This window comes from Diprion similis, chromosome 11 (assembly GCF_021155765.1).
Source record: "Diprion similis isolate iyDipSimi1 chromosome 11, iyDipSimi1.1, whole genome shotgun sequence".
NCBI lineage: Eukaryota > Metazoa > Arthropoda > Insecta > Hymenoptera > Diprionidae > Diprion > Diprion similis.
Window position 1 is genome coordinate 10514111 of NC_060115.1, and position 18746 is coordinate 10532856.

At 38.6% G+C, this 18746-nt stretch overlaps 1 protein-coding gene across 8 annotated transcripts in view; it reads left to right on the plus strand.

The window, feature by feature from the left end:
- Window positions 1-17552, plus strand: part of LOC124412675 (protein Fe65 homolog) — a 169075-nt gene extending 151523 nt beyond the window's left edge. For 6 of the 8 annotated variants that reach the window (XM_046892749.1, XM_046892748.1, XM_046892752.1 and 3 more), the window contains 12 exons: window positions 9517-9729; window positions 12653-12891; window positions 12972-13090; window positions 13172-13284; window positions 13921-14119; window positions 14216-14343; window positions 14718-14723; window positions 15033-15283; window positions 16258-16460; window positions 16553-16729; window positions 16813-16983; window positions 17156-17552. In XM_046892749.1, the coding sequence (XP_046748705.1) occupies window positions 9517-9729; window positions 12653-12891; window positions 12972-13090; window positions 13172-13284; window positions 13921-14119; window positions 14216-14343; window positions 14718-14723; window positions 15033-15283; window positions 16258-16460; window positions 16553-16729; window positions 16813-16962 (1798 nt within the window). In that variant the 3' untranslated portion in view covers window positions 16963-16983; window positions 17156-17552. The remainder of the gene's footprint in view (window positions 1-9516; window positions 9730-12652; window positions 12892-12971; window positions 13091-13171; window positions 13285-13920; window positions 14120-14215; window positions 14344-14717; window positions 14724-15032; window positions 15284-16257; window positions 16461-16552; window positions 16730-16812; window positions 16984-17155) is intronic. The other 2 variants (XM_046892751.1, XM_046892753.1) reach the window with 2 other exon arrangements.
- The last annotated feature ends 1194 nt before the right edge of the window (window positions 17553-18746 follow it).

An 18746-nucleotide genomic window follows, 5' to 3' on the forward strand; every position in this document is an offset into this window, starting at 1 on the left:
TACACGGTGCCCAGCTTTTAAAATGATTCATTTGGTATGCATACTCGCAGAGTAAAAATCGATGTGCACGCGGTCCTCTCCGATTCTTTCTCTCAGACGAATTCTCGGTAGGTACCGTAAGACATTCGTAAAACAAGAGCGAATGTGCCGTCGGATTCGGTGTCAGTCGAGCTTATGTTTCGTATTTTGCATTTCGTACGTGTCTTTTATTTTCTTCCACCTCTACGTTTTCTCGTTTTGTGAAGAATCTTCGCTTCGCCTTCACCTTCCCCCCATCCCCACCTGTACAACCCTCACCCCCTTGCGTATTGCATTGAAAATACTGACGTCTCGCCTCGCGGTTCTCTTTTTCCTCTCATGCGCGCTATAAGACACGTAAACGGGGGTTCGCCCATAAATCCTTGGAATGGAATGTACCACATGTGCCCATGGTATCTTCATCCCCTTCCCCCTCGCCATTTTCTTTTCGTGACACTGGGCCCCCACCGCGTCCTTTGCTCCCGACTTCTCGACGCGATCCAGGACCTGGAAGCTCCTTCCAAACGATGCTCTTCACGCTCTTCGTCCTTTCTAAATCCCACGGTGAAAGTCGACGCATCGTTACCAACGGGCTAATTCTTTCCCTAATAATTAACGCGAAATTACTCATCTCTGACAGCCGGAGAGAAGCAGCGGACATGCTTTTTGAGTCGTTGTTTCACAGTTATTTACGGGTGCAGCTTTAAACAACCACCAGGCTGAGGTCGGTTAAGAAATATTCTAATGCTGCGTGTTTATTGTTTAAGGTAAAAAAAAAAAAAAATATCGTTTACCCGATCTAATTAGAAATGATTATTATACACACCCACGTAACAAAGAATATTTCAGAAAACTTTCTCAAATATTTCATGAAAGGAAAGAAACCTTTCAAAAAAAGATTGCTGCAAATTGAAAATTCTCAAAGTAATTCTTTCTTTAAAATATTGCTATAAGAATTCTGAAACATTTCAATGAAATATATTACGATACGTTTTAATAACGATTCATAAAAATAATTTTTTAAAGTTTGTTTACATATCTTTGTAACGTTTTAATTAAGTAATTGGTTAATTATTTCGAAATTCTTTGAAATATATGTTTTAAAAACTTTTTAAAAACTTTCACGAAAGATTTAAAAAAATGTATTTCTAAACTTTTTGCCGTATTTTCTGTAGGCATAAACTTTTCAAAGTAATTCTTTCTTCAAACATTACGATAAGAATCCTCAAACATTTCAATGAAATATATTATTAAGATACGTTTTAAAAAAAGTTTCACGAAAATATTTTTTGTACAAGTAAAACAAATATGTTTCAAACATTTTAATGAAGTGTTTTGTAAATTATTTTATTAGTCTTTCTTATATCTTTCCACAAATAATTCTTGCAAGATTTTTAAAACCTTTTTTGAAACATTTTGTGAAATATTACTGTGGACTTTCTACCGTGTTTTATTAAATTAATTTTTATCATGCAAAATAACATTTGAATATAATGTGTTTGAAAATTGTTTTTTCTTAATGATTTTATTCAATATTACCGTAAAATATTTTTACAAGATTTCATGCAAGTGTGAAAAAGGTTCTCATAATCTTTCTAGAAAATTTTTTTTTTCAAAGTTTCTTAGAAAGTTGGTGTTCTAATTTTGCCCGTGTAGTAATAAAATTTCAATCAAATCACGCTGCATACACTGTAGTTTCATTCTTGTTATGTTACAGACATCATTTTAAGTCAACAATCGCCTATTTCAAATTCGCCCTGATTCTTTCGCCACCTTTTTTCTGCTCTTGCACAATTTATTCATTTATTTTTTTCATCTTTATAACCTTTTTCCCGCGGTAATGAATCCAGGGGTGGTCACCACGAATCTGTGCCCAAATTGGCAATAGATAGGCTCGGTTTACTTTTTAAGGTCTGTCCTCGCGACATTCTCAGGCAAGCCGTGGCGTATTCCTGAGGTTTTACGATCGCCGGTTGCCCCAAACTCTCTCATCCTGCCAAGATTTTAATCTAACTTCTGTCGTAAAATGCGATCACGCTTCTTCAGCGTCGCGACGCCGCTCCACGTGTCGGTTCCCACGCGTTTCTGTCTTTATCCGAAATTCTCTGCGCTCGTTTATACCATTTGTGTTTTCTTACAATAACCCACGGCGTTCCAATATTCATGGAAACTTGAAACTCAATGCCGTTGGCCTCTTTTATTCTCTACCAGTAGCCTTTCCTCTTTTTCGAGATATTAACACGTTTTCGTTGCCCCACTGCGGAGTGTCGCGATTCAATTCCGTCGGACAATATATTTGTGCGAATTCCGTACATCTTGGATCGTGTGAAATGGAGGAAAGTTTTCAATTGAAAATCGACACCCTTCCCGAGTAAAACTTTCGACTGTACTCACTCTGGGTTGATTTTTTCTTCTCTGTTGTATCGTCGGCTAGCTAGTGTACGTATTGCTGAAAGAGAAGAATTGGAAAATCTTGAATTTATATAAATCTGATATTTTATTCGACTGATTGACAGCTTTCTTTACTTGAAATGTTTTGAACCCCGAAAGAACTCCATAAGAGTTGAATAATTATTAGTAAGTCATAAACCAATTTATAATGATTTAACATAAATATCTGTTGGAATTTTAAAGAAACAAAATTATAATCTAAATTTGATGAAAAATTCACAGGCTAATTTCAACAAATGCTCTCTCAACGAACTCCAATAAATATAAAGCACCTGCTTGAGGTTGTTTTGCTTTCAAATTTTTAGTGTAACATTAAAATGAAACCTTTGAAAAATAACTTATCCGAACGAACTCGAACTTTCCGAGCAAAGTTCTCCAGAGTTCGATATTCGGATGGAAATCGTTTCTGTCATGGGTATAATATAAACGATGGTCCGTGCATTCGCTCATCATGCTTAAGTACGCAATGTACGTGTATATATATATATATATATATATATATACATATGTATATACAACACTCAGACATATACCCGCAATCCTAGATTGTAGTAAACGATTTTTACATCCGCGAAGATATAATAAAAAAAGAGTAATAAATCTAGACCTGCAGAACTTGCCTCAGAATTTTCCTCTTAAACTATAAAGTTCAGAAGTACAGAAGTAGCTAGAAAGGCACCACACGCAGCATACTTTGCATACTTTGCATACTTTGCACACTTTGCATGCCACCGTCTTCTAGCTATACGGCTCCCTAAATTCTCAAATTATGTCAAAGTTAATCACCGACATGAAGGTTACGACTGAAGCCCGTTACTAAAAGAGCAGAGAAGAAGAAAATATTGAACCTTGAATACAGGCAGCTGTGTGGGTGTAACATATTTCTAAATTAAGGAACTTACGTGTATACGGCCACCTCGGAGCAAATCCGCGGGAAATTTCGTAAAGAAGGAATAATTATCCCGAGACATTCGCTGTCATGTCACCAGAGCTGGACTGACATCCCGTCACCCGAAGAAAAGGCATCATCCCTACACCTCGTGAATCCAGGTATCTGGAAAAGAAAAATATTCAAGCGACGCGAAATGATTATGATTACATCTAATGCTTTAGAATTTCCAAATTTTTATACATCGGCTTATCGATGTTACAGACATAATCCTTACCTCTAGCTCATAATACAAAATAATATCGAACACTCCTAATAATAGCAGGGCTGCCTTAAATTCTCTCTTCCATTTATTCGATGTATGTATATATATATTATATATATATTAGGGTGGCACAAAAAAACCGATTTTTTTTTTTTTTTTTTTTTTTTTTTTTTAGTTTCGTGTGACAAAATGCTAGTTTTTGATGTTTAAGGAGCCCACTCCAAAGGACAGCTGAAAAAAATAATTTTAAGAGGTCGCTCAAATTTTTTTAATGTTAAAAATCGTCAAAAAATTAAATTAAAAAAATTATATTTTCAGTATTTTGTTTGATTTTTAATTCATGTCGTGGTGTATTGTTATCTATTCTTTCTTACTAAATTGAAGAAAAAAAATGTATGAAATTTTAATATGAATATTAAAAGTTCGCTCGAAAAGATCTAAAGAAATGCACCAAAAAATTTAAAAAAAATTATGAGCGACCTTTCAAAATTTAAATTTTGAACTGACACTTTCGGAAACTTATTTTTTTCTGTCTGTAAAATCATACCGTAAAAAGAAAAAAAAATCGATTTTTGGCGATTTGACATTTTAAAAAATGTGGAGCTACCTCTTAAAAAATTTTTTTTGAACTGTCCTTTGGAGTGGGCTCGTAAACATCAAAAACTAACATTTTGTCACACGAGACTCAAAAAAAAAAACAAATAGTCGGTTTTTCTGCGCCACCCTAATATATACGTATACATGTCCAGGCATTCCGTTCTACAAAATTCCGATACATTTTTGCTTTTGCATTCTTTCATCAGAACAGCAGTTAAAAATTCCTGAAACTTGACGCGACGTCCGCGTCCGCGACACGACGTGCGAACGACTGTTTTATCGCTGATTTTACGCCATTTCAAGTACGTACATATAAACTCGACAACCGTGAAGTACATGTATATACATATGTGTATATGTACATTTTCACTCACGTGGTTGGGTTCGTTTATTACTTTTAGGGCTAGAGAAAGGAAAAATAAAAATAAAAGTAAGCTCGATATATACCGTCAAGATGAATATTGGAGAGGTGCAATAAAGGTGCAATAAAGGGATAAATATATATATATACATATACACACAGTGTGTAGACGTGTCGATTCACGGAATATTTATGAGGGATGACTTAGCGTAGATAACTATACTTCAGAACTAAGTGTATAACTAAGCGTTTCCGAAACTGAAAACAAAAAAGAATGTAAGAGGAACACTTTTCACAGATTTGAATCATACGAAAAAGCTGCAATTCTTGCTTGAATTTTTATTTTAGTGCGATTACACAACGTTAATTTCGATTTTCGCGATAGAATCGTCGTTGCTATAATCGGAAAAATAACACTGACTCGTTGCATGTCGCCACACTTGCTCGGAATGGTTCGAAGTATGGGATCAGCTGGCAATATGCAAATCAACGCTAGGCTAAAACAGTGTAATAATATGAAGTCTTGACAGCTGTTTGGGGTAACTGTGAACCGTCACTCCGCACGCAGTACACACATCATAATATATCTCTGTCTCCATTGCTAACCGAGCATTTAAGCAAGAGTGACAGATTGTGGAAACTGCGTAGTTACAGCAGTGTCTCGGTGACGATTCCGTCGACCGAAAAACCCGTTGAGATTCCTTTATTTCTACGTCTTATGCAAAGCATCGCGAGGCCTGCTTTTGAAATATATTCTCTTCGAAGGCGGACTCTTCCAGCTGTCCCAGTAAATCACTGCATCTGTTTTCGGCGCGTAACAATTTCGCAAGTTACCAGCCTCCAGGCCCGATGCAAAGTCATAATTGATCGTACAGGTGAGCCTGAAAGCCGCGTAAATGAGACTCGAGGCATTAATTCTTCGTTATGACAATAATTCGGAATAATCAGAATAATTAACAAAGAAAACACTTACGAAGATCGATCGGTTCTCAAACGTCACAATTGTATTATGGCCTGCTTTACGTAGCTTTGCTTCTATAGCTGTTGCAAGCTCATTACTATCCAAACGACAGGTGAATTGGAGAAGAGGCGTTTAACCGAGTTCTTAGGATGTATTTTGCATTAATTGTCTGGATAATGGAGATTGCGAAATAAACAAATGATCAAATAGAAACTCAAATAAGGCATAATTGAAGTGGCTTGCATTGACTTATACATGAAACCGACCGCTGATTCCCACTAGAAGAACGTGTGGTTATTAACAATCTCAAAAAGACGGAATACTATTGTTTAATTTTTGTTTCATTATTTTTCTAGCGCTTGGAAGCATTAAAGTTCGCCTGGTTGTAATTAAACGCTTCTATAATATCGCTCGTTAATAAATGGTGATAAATGGTCTACAAATCATCTGAAATACAGTTTTCCCTCAACCTAATTAACCTAATAAAGATTATTTTCAACGAACGAGCCAAACGAAGATTAATTAATTACAACTGGGTTCAGAATTGACTATAGCATTAAAAATTTGTTGTAGATATTTGCGAACTTTGGGTATCCTTTCACTCCTTGTTATCCACGGGATGTAACTGTCGCGATAAAATTCAACTTGAATCGATTCAACCTACGTACGCGAAATCTCAATATTTCGATAATTTTTCGGTTTTAACATTCGATCAACCAAGTCTTTGAAATGTGGAAAAAAATTCGTCGACGCAAGTCCGCATAGTAAAGGGTCGAGACCTGAATTCGTGTGTGATAAATGAATATAACGGTGAGGCTTGAATTGAGCGTTAAATGACTTCTCACACCCCGATCTAATGACGCTGCTTAGAAGACGGTTCTAATCCACGACGTTTGTGCAGCACGATGTACACATGTATACTTTCAAATGATTAGCGATACGCTAAACAACGTAAATACGTTTCCTGCAGGCAGAGTAGGCATACACGTCGGTAATTGGCACGTTACCTACGCCCTGAGCGAACCCATTGGACCAATTTGATGCCCCGTTGCTCGCAATTAGCCATCGGCTCTGCCTTAATTGAGTGCCAATTTGACTCGGTGATGTTGTGTGTTGATCGAAGAGGCTCGCATTCAGGGTTATGTATTTCGCAAATCGACGATGTACCACTCGACAGTCTGATAAGAGTTGCATAGATGTTGAGAAGACATATAAACGGACTGTTGAAAAATGCAAACAATGCCTATTTCTTGCTTCAAACATCATTCGAATACAATATTCCCTCGGCCGAAAAAACACGTTCAAACTTCGGAATAATTCGTTTGAAAAATGTATTGATTTTTGTAATTTTCGATCATAAGACATTACGCACCTTGTAAAGATTTTCTTTTTTTTTTGCTCCTGACTTCATCAATGATTTCGAAAGAATATCATTTCACCTTAAAGATTTTCCAATATTTCATCAACGAACAAAATAAACGATGAATCTTTGATTGAAAAAAATAATAATAATAATAATTGACGAAAACAACAAGAATACATCAGTTTTGTCTCCCTGAAAATGGCTATCGGGAAATGTGTGCAGTGAATCACGTGTATCGAGAAGATAAGTTTCGTGTGTTCCTTCTTTTCTAAGCGGATCCGCCGAGAGGCCGCTTTCAAATGTCACGAGTCACGGTTAAGAATCATTCACCGCAGGGCCTTGCCTAGTTAATATTAGTGGCCAGCTGGCTAGAGGCGCGAATGCAAACGCTGGAACCACGTGGCCCATAACTGGGAAAAGTGGCTCTCAGCATGGAAACGAGTTTGTTATTTTTTCGTCCATTCACCAATCGATAACAACAACGCCTTGAGGTCCGCCTCTACGAAGTGTGAATTTTTTATTCGCCTCACGAGTCATCATCATCATCACCATCATCATCATCATCATCATCATCATCATCATCTTGCGGATGCGCAGTAGAAGTTCTCAGTTTGTTATACGTTCGTTATAAATACCATTGCAAACGAATGGATTTTAGGTCAAGACCAACGCCCAGTATCCAGGCAAGCGAGTTTATTTCTTCTCGCTTACCTAAACGGTGAGGTAATGCTTTTGATAATATTTACCTCTTATTTATAACTCGTTCTGAAGATCTTTTTCAAATCTGAGATTCCTCTCGCCACGTTGCTATAGATCTCTCTGAATTATATCCAGAAATCATTCAGAGTATTGGCGAATTAATGGATCGTTAACACTCAGTGGGCGATAGTTTGTTTAAATCAAATTTATTACTCTCGCAAAAAATTATAACAATACCTACTAAACGTTCAGCCAAGTCTTCGTACCTCTAACTGAGAGACAAATGAAAAATCCATACCTTAAGGCAACTAACTCGAACTGAAGTCCGGCACTGATGCTGGTGGGATGCTGTAATGATGACGCGATAGCTGATTTATAAAATTTAGTGCCCCTTAATCCAAAGGACATTTATAATTTACAGAGGTACCAAGCTGCCAATTAGTGTAATTTCGTGCTCAATCTTCCTTTGTAATTCCGCGAGAGTTTGGATTTCAAAATAGGTTGATTTTTCCTGGAATTGTTATTACGATAACGCGAGAATCAAATGACAGTTTCATTTTTTTTTTTTTTTTCTTTCCTCTTATCTTTTTTCCCTTATTTACCAACATTCGAAACCCTCCATTCCAAGCCCCATTCTCTCCTCATTCTCTGCATTGCGAAGTTGTTCTCTACAGGGGAATATCGTTCCCCAACCACCATTTACCCAAGTCCTTTTCTTGCGCCTTTACCGGTTAGCAAACCCGTCCTATACACCCTGCAGCACAGAAGGTGTTTGAAAACTGGTGGATTAACTGCGCGACGATTGCCATTCCTAGTCCCTTAATTTGTTCCGAGAGTTAAGGGAAACTTTGCTCCTCGTTAAGGAGCGAAATTGTTCAGGGGAGTTTTCACGTTGTCCTGGAAACGATCACCTCAACGAGAGTGCCATTATAGGAACCGCGATAGTTTATTTCTTCCTCTTTATCCCAGATTTGCTCACCCAGTGGTAAACCGAACTTGCAATAAGAAGACCGATCGATAATAATTATTTAGAAAGCGAAGAATTACGGTCGTTCTAAATAACATTGTTTAATGATTCCCACACGTCGCACATCGCCGTGCAGTCCTCCTTCATTTTATTGGTGCATGGTTTTAATCGGTTTAAATAATTTCCTTCTCCTCACACCGTGCATGGGACGAAGTACACGTGCATGCATATATTATTAAGCGGTGCACTGTTACACCAAACGCGACGACGTTAATAGTTGATAAAACAGAAATGGGGATACTACGCGAGTGTGCATAATACCCCCACGACAAAGACTCGCTCGAGGTCGACGCTAAAGTTTATGCGCTAATTACTAAACCGCTTAAGCTGATCCTTTAATTACTTTGACAGGGTTCGCGACCCCGCTTCAACGACCACCGAAACCGTCGCTTTAAGACGACGTTTTGTTGTCATACCTGTAAACGGATGTCCCATAACTTCGTTCATCGCCGTACGAAATATAAATATATTCGTATTCGAAGTTTTTTTTTTTATTTTTTTTATTTAGTTAACGTTAACAGCATCTTCGAATGAAATTCTAACTGCCTCACTTTTCGCAGTCTTGGCGAAAACGTCGCCTCGGTATCTTTGTACTCTACTGAACAAAGATGAACTTTTTATGCGACTTACATGCATCATAGTTTTGACAATTATGTCACGATTTACGAAACCGCTCTGTGATGTGTATACAATATATACGTTTTTACCAAATCACATGCATTGTGACGAAATTCATTGAAACCATAATGCAGAGATGAATAAGAAACCGAATTATAAGAAAAAAAAACACATAACAAAAAAAAAAGATACTATCTTCGTCTGACTATATTTTTTCCCTGCTGCTGTCACTCAAGTAAATCTGTAATATGAAAACATGTGATTCAGGTACAGCAATGAGGGTGTAGCGGAGAAGTCGACGCTGGTCGATGACACCCTCAACGGCAATCCTCACGTTCATGTACTCGACCGAGCCGACAGATCAAAGGGTCCAACATTGCCTCCGCAAGTTAGCGCCTCCTCATTGACGGATTCCGTCGGATCTATCGGCTGCACTCGCGGTCCAGATCTAACTGAAAGAGCCAACGCCACCTTAAGGGAGTACGTTTCTCGACTTTCGTTGCGTCCTTCTTATTGCTGATCGTTATCAAATTTCCTTCGCGCTAATACTGGTGATCAACGGACATATGGCAAGATGACAAGAATTTTTTTTTAACAGCGGTTCTCTAGTACCAAAAGTCCACAGCCCCAAGCTGCGTTATTGGGGTTGTCTTATTAAAAGAAACACAAATTTGAAGGAATGCCAATTGCTATGGTTGACGTAAAATAGTATCATTATTATATGTATTATAGAATTTGCGGATTCTTGTTTTTTGCATCACTTGCTTCCTTTTGCCAAGTCAGAACATAGTCCCTGTAATTACTCGTAGTTGGCTCGAATAACTGTGGCATTAACCATAGACTGAAACTGCCAATCTCGCGGTTCGAGATCATCAGCAGTATACCAATTGTGCAGCGTTGTTACATTGAGCTTTAATTGTAGACTATCGTCGCTTCTCTATATCTCTCTGTTTCGCATTCTCTCTGTCTTTCGCTGTTCACCACCCTCATCTATTTCACTGGCTACCTGTATACGTCTGTATCTTTCACTCTATGTATATATCAGCATAGTTTATACTCTACCTGCGTCTATCCACGTTGTGCTTAATACATGCCTGCACTTGAATAATAATATAGGTATTGTACTTTAATTCGTGCTAACCGGTGCATCATCGGAATCCGAATAATCTGACGCTGCCTTTCTTTCTATTCATATTCAAACTTTTCAAACTTTCCACCAAAGCGACTGTCAGCAATCCAAGGCTAAAATACATGTAAAACAAAAACAAAGCATTTTGAATTACGTGTTAATCGCAGGTAACCTAATATCATACTTGCACAGTGCGAGGAAACTTGAGACCGCGGTGAGTGATGTCTCCTGATTTCTGTAAACAATTGTGTATGTCAAGTTTTCGCAGTCCCGTAAAAATTAAATCAATCCTACCATTGGTTCACCCAAATGACCCGTTGAATTATTTTCTCCGTACACGAAGCTCGTAAACTTTTACAACCCTCGTGTATAGCCGAAGGTTGCAGGTTGGCTATTTTAGGGCGAATGGGAAAGCAAGGCAAGGGAAGGAAAAGGGATGGCTGAAAATTACCGGTTGACGGAGTCGCAGCGGAAGTTGAGTCGAGTCACCTGGTTGTCTGGGAAATATACACACATACGTACATGGAACAGAACTACTGTAGATTACCCCTGTTATCAACCCTGAGACCAGTATGTGTTGTGCAGGTACACGGTAGATTGCGTCGGGTTAAGTATTGCCTGTGGTAATCGAAGCAGCGGTTGCGGTGAGCGAATAGCAAAACGGTTCAACGCCCTGTAACTGGTACAAGTCGCGATCCTCCGGTGACTTGTGGGTGGGAAGAGCAAGTAGAAGAATTCTGGTTCAAATAAATCAACGTATTTTCCTTGCACCTTGCGCTATTTTCTTGAAACGCGTTTTCTTGAAAAAAAAAACACTTGCACTGTTTTTTGAACATGTGAGTAATTAAATTATAATATGGCAGAAAACAGCATACAGTTTGATGTGAGAATTAGAGTCTACTTCACTCATGCGTTGATATCCATCCTGATATCAGTGCTTGGTAAGGTGATGATGCACAGATTCCTAGACCATTTCACAATCGACACCACTTATCAACCAAATGCGCCGCAGACGTTCTTACCTAGGCTTACAGTGAAACTTATGGTAAACTATTGCCATGCCACTGGAAAGAAGTGTTGACAATAAACTATGGCCTTTTATTCTTCATGCATACTCACTTTTCTTTTCACCCTTGAGGATCGGGGTAAAGCAGCGAATCTGATACGCGGAATCAAACCGGTCCTGAACACAGAATTACGCTCGAAGTTCGCGGGGTGATAGGAGATTTATAAAATTCAAACTGTAATAACTTCAACGTTATCTAATTTAGAGCAGCGAGCTTTCGGAGTAAAAAGTTTTCGGCCAACCACCCGGGCGTCCTGTTTGTTCATCGAATTTCTTTTCGAACCGGGCTGCGGCGGCGTTTGAAGCTAGGTGGTGCTTTTAGACGTTGCTTTTCGCCTGTGTTAATGCTTATTCACTTTAGCCGCTTAGTACACCCTGTACACCTTGATCCTCCACCATGCCCCAATTGCTGTTTCCTTCTATTTGCGCCCGGTAATTACTCGACGCTGCAGCATCACGGCGAAACTATGGAGCTTGAATTTCACATCGGGAAAACTAGTCCGAAACCGAGCATCGTCTAATTTATCTTGTAGATATACCTCGGCGTGAATTCAGAGCTTCCCTATCTCCGCTTACTGTCAACGTTGGTACATTCTGTCAAATACAGCTCTTGAAAATGGCGCCGTGTTATACTCACCTTCATGCTTCTATGACAACCGTCTTTTACTGCCTCTGATATTTACGCAACCTCGTATCTGCATCTGTGCATACAATTTTTGTTTGGTTTTCCTATCTCTTTTCGTCTCTAATATTCAGAAGTATAATTCTTATTCATACATTATGCAACGAAAATTGCCGCTTTTAGCGATCCTGCGTAAGTTTTAACCACTGGATACAAATTCAGTCGGATTGTAGTTGATTTCTGGTATGCTTTACAGTTGGTCAAATTAACAAAGAAAATGTTTTACCAAGAGTCAGAGGCTATTGAAACCTGATCAACGATCATCAAGGATAGTAATTTTGTTTATTTGAATGCAACTATGGTGTATTCTCGATGATGAGTGAACTGCCATGAGTTTCGAAACGTTCGAAGCAATTTTTTCATCACGGCAATTTCCATTCTTTGCCCTGATGAGCATCAGGTTTCTTGCGAGCGAATTTGCATTTGCTCACGAATCTTGTCAAAGTTAATACACTCGTGCAACGGGTTCCCGAAAATCCACGTAACACGTTGACTAGAAAAAATTTAAAACAAAATGGTATTTCAGCTACTGCGAGAAGCCTGACAACGAATCCGAAATGGGTGGAATACCTCACGTGGAAGGTGGGCTGAACAGCGACCTTTACGCGGTTCCAGTAAAACGTCGTCAGCCAAAAGACCACAAAGACCAGAAGGACTTGCCGCTGCAACCGAATACGGAGAAGCTGCCAGCAGCCGCGGACATCGACGCGGTTGACTCCGAAGACAAAGATGAAAATCTCCCACCGGGATGGGAGAAACACGAAGGTCGGTACCACCCTGCGTAGGTCGGAATCCCCGGGCCGTTGCCGACCCATAAATCGGTAACACTTACGAATTGCTTTCAGACAACGACGGTCCGTATTACTGGCACATAAAAAGCGGCACCATCCAAAGAGAACCACCCGAGGCTCCACTGCCTTCGAAATCAGACTCTCGCAGAAGTTTAGTTAAGGATAACGATAGTGTAAGTTTCATTTTTCACTTCATTGTCTTTACTGTCAATGAAAACGGTGGCCGATGAAAATGATTCGAATACTCTCTTCAGATAAACAATTTTCACTCAATCGGCGGAATGGTGAACACGGTCACCCGCAGCAATACCAGCTCTGCCCTTGATCAGGATCTCGAAAACAAGAGGAAAGAGGATCTCGCTCTCAAGTAAGTCTCGCGTTAATATCCATGAGGGGTTTGACACACTGGGAGTCACTACGACGACTCAAAAAATGGATGAATTTCGAGAATTTACATCTCGACGACCAATTATTCCATTCGATTGTTTGTTCGTTTCATTGACAACTATGGAGATCAAACTTAATTTACGTACATTTATTTATATAGACAGTTATTAGAATGCATTGATGTTAAGAATAACGTTAACCACCTTCCTCGGGGATATGTTTTGCATCACTCGAAATATTTCTGCTAAAAAGGCTCACAAGATTTACTTCAAATTCGAAGACCACTTAATTGTTGGATAGTTTATCCTCATCGCCTCGATCGTACTAATTTTTTCAGTCAGTTTAAAAAAAAAAAACATGTAAATTTTTAAATAAAACTTGTATTTCAAATCTAAACGGTCAGCATTTTAATATAAAATAAATTTCCAAAAGTCGTCTACTTTTTCAGCCAGTTACTCGTATATTATACATACCCTCTCAAATCATGTAGAGTCACTTGAATTCGTCGAATATTGGAATCAGCTGTGTGCGTTCAATTCCCGCATCGTCAACCCCTCACCGCCTTCATTTTATCGGAGCCAATAATTTACGAATGTTTCGACCTGCCCAATCAAAGGCGAAGGAGTTACCCAGCCCGCGTTGACACCGAGAGCAGAGACAGGCCGATCAGGTTTGCGGTCCGTTCGTTGGGGTGGGTCGAGGTGGCCGAAGAGGATCTGACCCCGGAGCGGAGTAGCAAGGCTGTCAACAAGTGCATCGTCGATTTGTCACTGGGGAGGAACGATTTACTGGACGTTGTAGGAAGATGGGGAGACGTGAGTGTGCAGATAGATCTTTTCGCGATTCGTCGGGTGTACCTACGTTTTTCCTTTCGTTGATGTGATTCATGTATTCGGTTTCCACCTCCTTAGGGAAAAGACTTGTTTATGGACTTGGACGAGGGTGCGCTTAAACTAATAGATCCGGAAAACCTGACAGTACTCAATACTCAGCCCATTCATACGATCAGAGTGTGGGGCGTTGGCAGAGACAATGGACGGTGAGTACCAATCTACCGATCATTATTATACAGTGATAAATTTTCAATAGGGGATGTGTTGTCACGTCGGCGTGAACAATCGATGAGTTTCGCCACTTGATCGCGAAATCGCATTCATTCGGAATCTCTTTGTTCGATACAATTCTGTCGCGTGGAAACTTTAGTATCAATCAGCAATCGGTGTATAAATGTGGCCATTTTAGTGCTTGATAGCGTTCAGGTTTAGGTACTCGTTTCGTTTATATTATAATCGTCTGTCTCGCAGTCGATCACATGCAATTTCGTACTCGTTATTCACTTGCTATGTAATTCGGAAGCAGCATTAACTTCGATGTTTCTTCCATGTCTGCCTTTGACGCGGATGGACCCAACAGCGAAAGGTAATTCAAATACTTGAACCTGCATCTAAAAAGACTTTTCAGAAAACTGCATGGAACTGCTATTCTCCTGCCTTGCAAATTCAGCTGGATGTAGAGAAACAGAACAAAGCATTAGACCCTCAAACATAAAAACAATTTACTGCATTTTGCTGAACACATGGAAACGGAGTTGCATATTCTGTCCAGGGTCTAAAACATTACTGCATCATGCCTGAAATTAATTGATTCCATAATATACACAGCACATGTATCAATACCTGATGCAATGGAGAGGTTTTAATTGGCATTTTTTCGATTTCTGAAATCTAGGGACTTTGCGTACGTCGCCAGAGACAGATCGACGAGAAGACACATGTGTCACGTGTTTCGTTGCGATATGCCGGCACGCACGATCGCCAACACCCTTCGCGATATTTGCAAGAAGATTATGATCGAGAGATCGCTTCATCAGAATCTTGCTAAGCCAGTTGACATTAACGGGAGAACAAGCTTGGCAACTAGACCAACTAATCTTCCTACGGAACACAGACGATTCCACAGAAACGGTCAGGCTCTAGTCAGTAAGTATTATAGATTTTTTCTTCATCTATTTATAGAAGCTACCTAAAAATCTAATCGTTTTGTTTTTATGCATACGGCTGATTTATGTAAATTATCGACCACGACTATACGCACGGATAGTTTTCATATGTTAAGGGGCCTTCTAAGGTCGGAGCAGTAGAAAATGATGATTTTATTGTTGCAATATGGCTAGACTAATGGAAGAAATAGAACGAAATGAAATGCATTCGAAATATACAAACTTCCGCTTTAGAACTACCAGAAAATTTGCATTATTTCATGGATGGACTTCTGTACGTCGCGGTAGTTCAAGTGGAGCTTTGCAGAAAACGATGAGCAAAACGGAAATCACGTTTATAGGTGAGCGGAGTATTCGAAATACAAAGGCCGAAACTTTTTAGAATCGTTAATATATACCCTAAGGTCTTGTGGGACAGATCTTTGAATTGGCCTTTTCTTTTTGAGAAATTAATAGAAACGTTTCGAAAGTCTAAACAAACAAAAAAAAAAACACAATTTCTGATGAAAAAATTGAAGCTAAGCCAAATATCAAATTATAAATAATTCGTTCCATAGTAGCCTAGCTAAAGGATATATTGAAGATTCTAAAAATGGTTTCCGTTTTGCTATTCGTTTTTTGCAGAGCTCCACTTGAGCCGATGGGACGCATAGAAGTTAATTTTTAAGATAGTTGAAATTTCGGTTTTGTTTTTGAAGCGAAAATTTGCAGCTTTCAAACGCATTTTGTTTCATTCTATTCCGTCCATTAGTCTCACCACAGTGAATCAATAAAATTATCAATTTCTACTGCTTTCACCCTAGAAACCCTCCAAAAAGAACGAGACAAAGCTTAACTTTCAAGAGAAACCAGAAACATCATCCAGATATGAAAGAATACCTCATAAATATAAAAATGTACGCAAAAATGTCGATGAATTTTAGACTTATTTCTTCTGTGCCAATTTTTTTTCAGCACAATCGTTCCCAACGCCAATGGAAGAGCCAAAGAAAGTTCTGAGAGCACAGTACCTAGGCTCGATGCAAGTTTCGCAAGCCAGCGGTATGGATGTGTTGAATGACGCGATAGATCACATGGTAACAAACACGCCGAATGATCAATGGCGAAATGTCAACGTTGCAGTGGCACCGAGCATGATATCCATCCTGACGCCAAATGTGAGCAAATTTTCCCCCGTATAACGAATATAATGAATATGTACTCGACATCGCATGACGATTGATTAACGGAAATTTTATCGACGTTACAGGATGACAAGCTTATAACCGAATGTCGAGTTCGTTACCTATCCTTTTTGGGGATCGGCCGCAACGTGAAACAGTGTGCCTTCATAATGCATACGGCTCAGGACATCTTTATCGCACACGTATTCAACTGCGAACCGAGTAGCGGAGCGCTGTGCAAAACTATCGAAGCTGCTTGTAAGGTGGGTCGTAAAGTCGTCCGGAGTCGCTTGACGCCCTCGATGTGATTTTTGCAACTCATTTTATTCCTCAATTTCGATTACAGCTGAGGTACCAGAAATGCCTAGACGCTCATCCCCAAGGATTCAGGAATGCAACCAGCCTAAATACCCCGGGAGGACGGGGACTTGGAGCCACTTTGAAATCTCTTGTCGGATCTCTTACTGGTCGAAGAAACAAGCAAGGTGAATCCTGAGATGAGGCTCTCTCGCTGCAGGTCAGTTTTCACAACAACGTATCCGCTGTTCTAGTTCAATTACCTTTGTCCGTGAGACATGATGATTGCACTTTAAAAAAACTGGGAACTGCGAATCTCCGAGTTTCCCTGGAAAGCAGTGTTTTACCAGGTAATTTTTTTGTTGAAGAAAGTTTTCCCTGTAATTTCGCAGGAACTGTGGCCACTACCTGCAGAGCGAGAGGTAATAAGACACAGACATCTGCAGTCCCCGTTGACCCTGAAATACTTTGGAGGATCACCGCCTAGTGCATCTCTGCGGTCACTTCTCTCGCCGTCGTTGGATACAAGGCGCATACAACTTGCACGCTGGGAAAGCAATCCTTAGATAAACATGCAATCCTTCTTTCAAGGATGAATGATTTTTAAAAGATAGCAAGAATAACAGGAATGAGAAAATATGAGAAAAATAATCCCACGTTAAGATTTCGGCACTGGTGTTGTGTCGCTATGCATAAGACCTCTCCCTCAGTCCTTAAGATGAAAAAAAAAAAAAAAAAAAAAAAAATCGGGAATTCAGCAACGTCCTATATGAAACCTATAAACGACAAGGCTTAGTGTTTTAATATGTCATTGCAATGTCCGCGTTGAGTTAAAACTGATAAAGATATGAGAGAAGCAAAATACTCAACACATCCTCAGCGATTGTTTAGTTTGCTTTTTTTTTATATGAATTTTAAACGTTTTTCTATGTATTAGAAGCATCGCAATCAAGAATACATTTTTTATAGTTGAATTAAAACATGGTGGTGCGACTTGCCTGTCAAAAATAAATGTTGGTCAGAAAAAAAATTGATACGAGAATCAAAAATTACAACACATTCGACATGCGTGTCTCGTCTTGTACGAAGTGATTTGATTGTGAAACAAATATATGAAGAAGAAACGAGTTGAAATAACTATTCCTACGATCGTGCGTTTCATCCATCTCTCCAGACAAACGATGGTTTCTTTAGATAAATAACGGTAAGAGCTAAACGAATTGAATAAATATCATTGACAATTTTCATGGTACAGAAATTGCTCGGACATTCCGTTAAGCTGTAACTCTATAATAATAACATAAAATTTAAACAGCTTCTCAATTTTAATAATCATCACGCGCGTCAGACGCCGTATAATTATATCTAGTAGACAAATATGAATATATATTTAATATATATAAATAAATACGTACATATATATATATATATATATATATATATATAAGATTTGTATGTATATATATATATATAAAATATGTATGTATTATATATATATAAAATTTATATTAATTACTGGTTGTAAATGAAACTAATAAGGAAAAAATCAAAAACAAATTTTTTCGATGTACCCTATTGAATTAGCTGATTACATGATATTATCGAACTTTTCGCGAAATGCAGTGACCAGGAAGAATCACTTTTACGTTACTGAAGAAGAGAGAAGAAAAGAAAAGAAATTAAACAAACAAGGGAATAAAAAAAGAAACTGAGAAAAGAAAACACTCAAATAAAAAAAAAAATAAAAAAAAAAAAAGTTCTGTACATATGAGGAACGGGTGATTAATTTAATAAATATTATTACCATACGATAATGTAAGTATTAGGAATAATGAGAAAGAAAGGGAGAAAGAAGTGTATAAGTTTATAATATATAGTGTATCCACAAGGCATTTAAAAAGCTACATAATTATAGAGCTTATTATATATTCTTGAGTGTACAGTACGAAAAGGAAAATTGAAGTAAAACGGAGGGAAAGAATT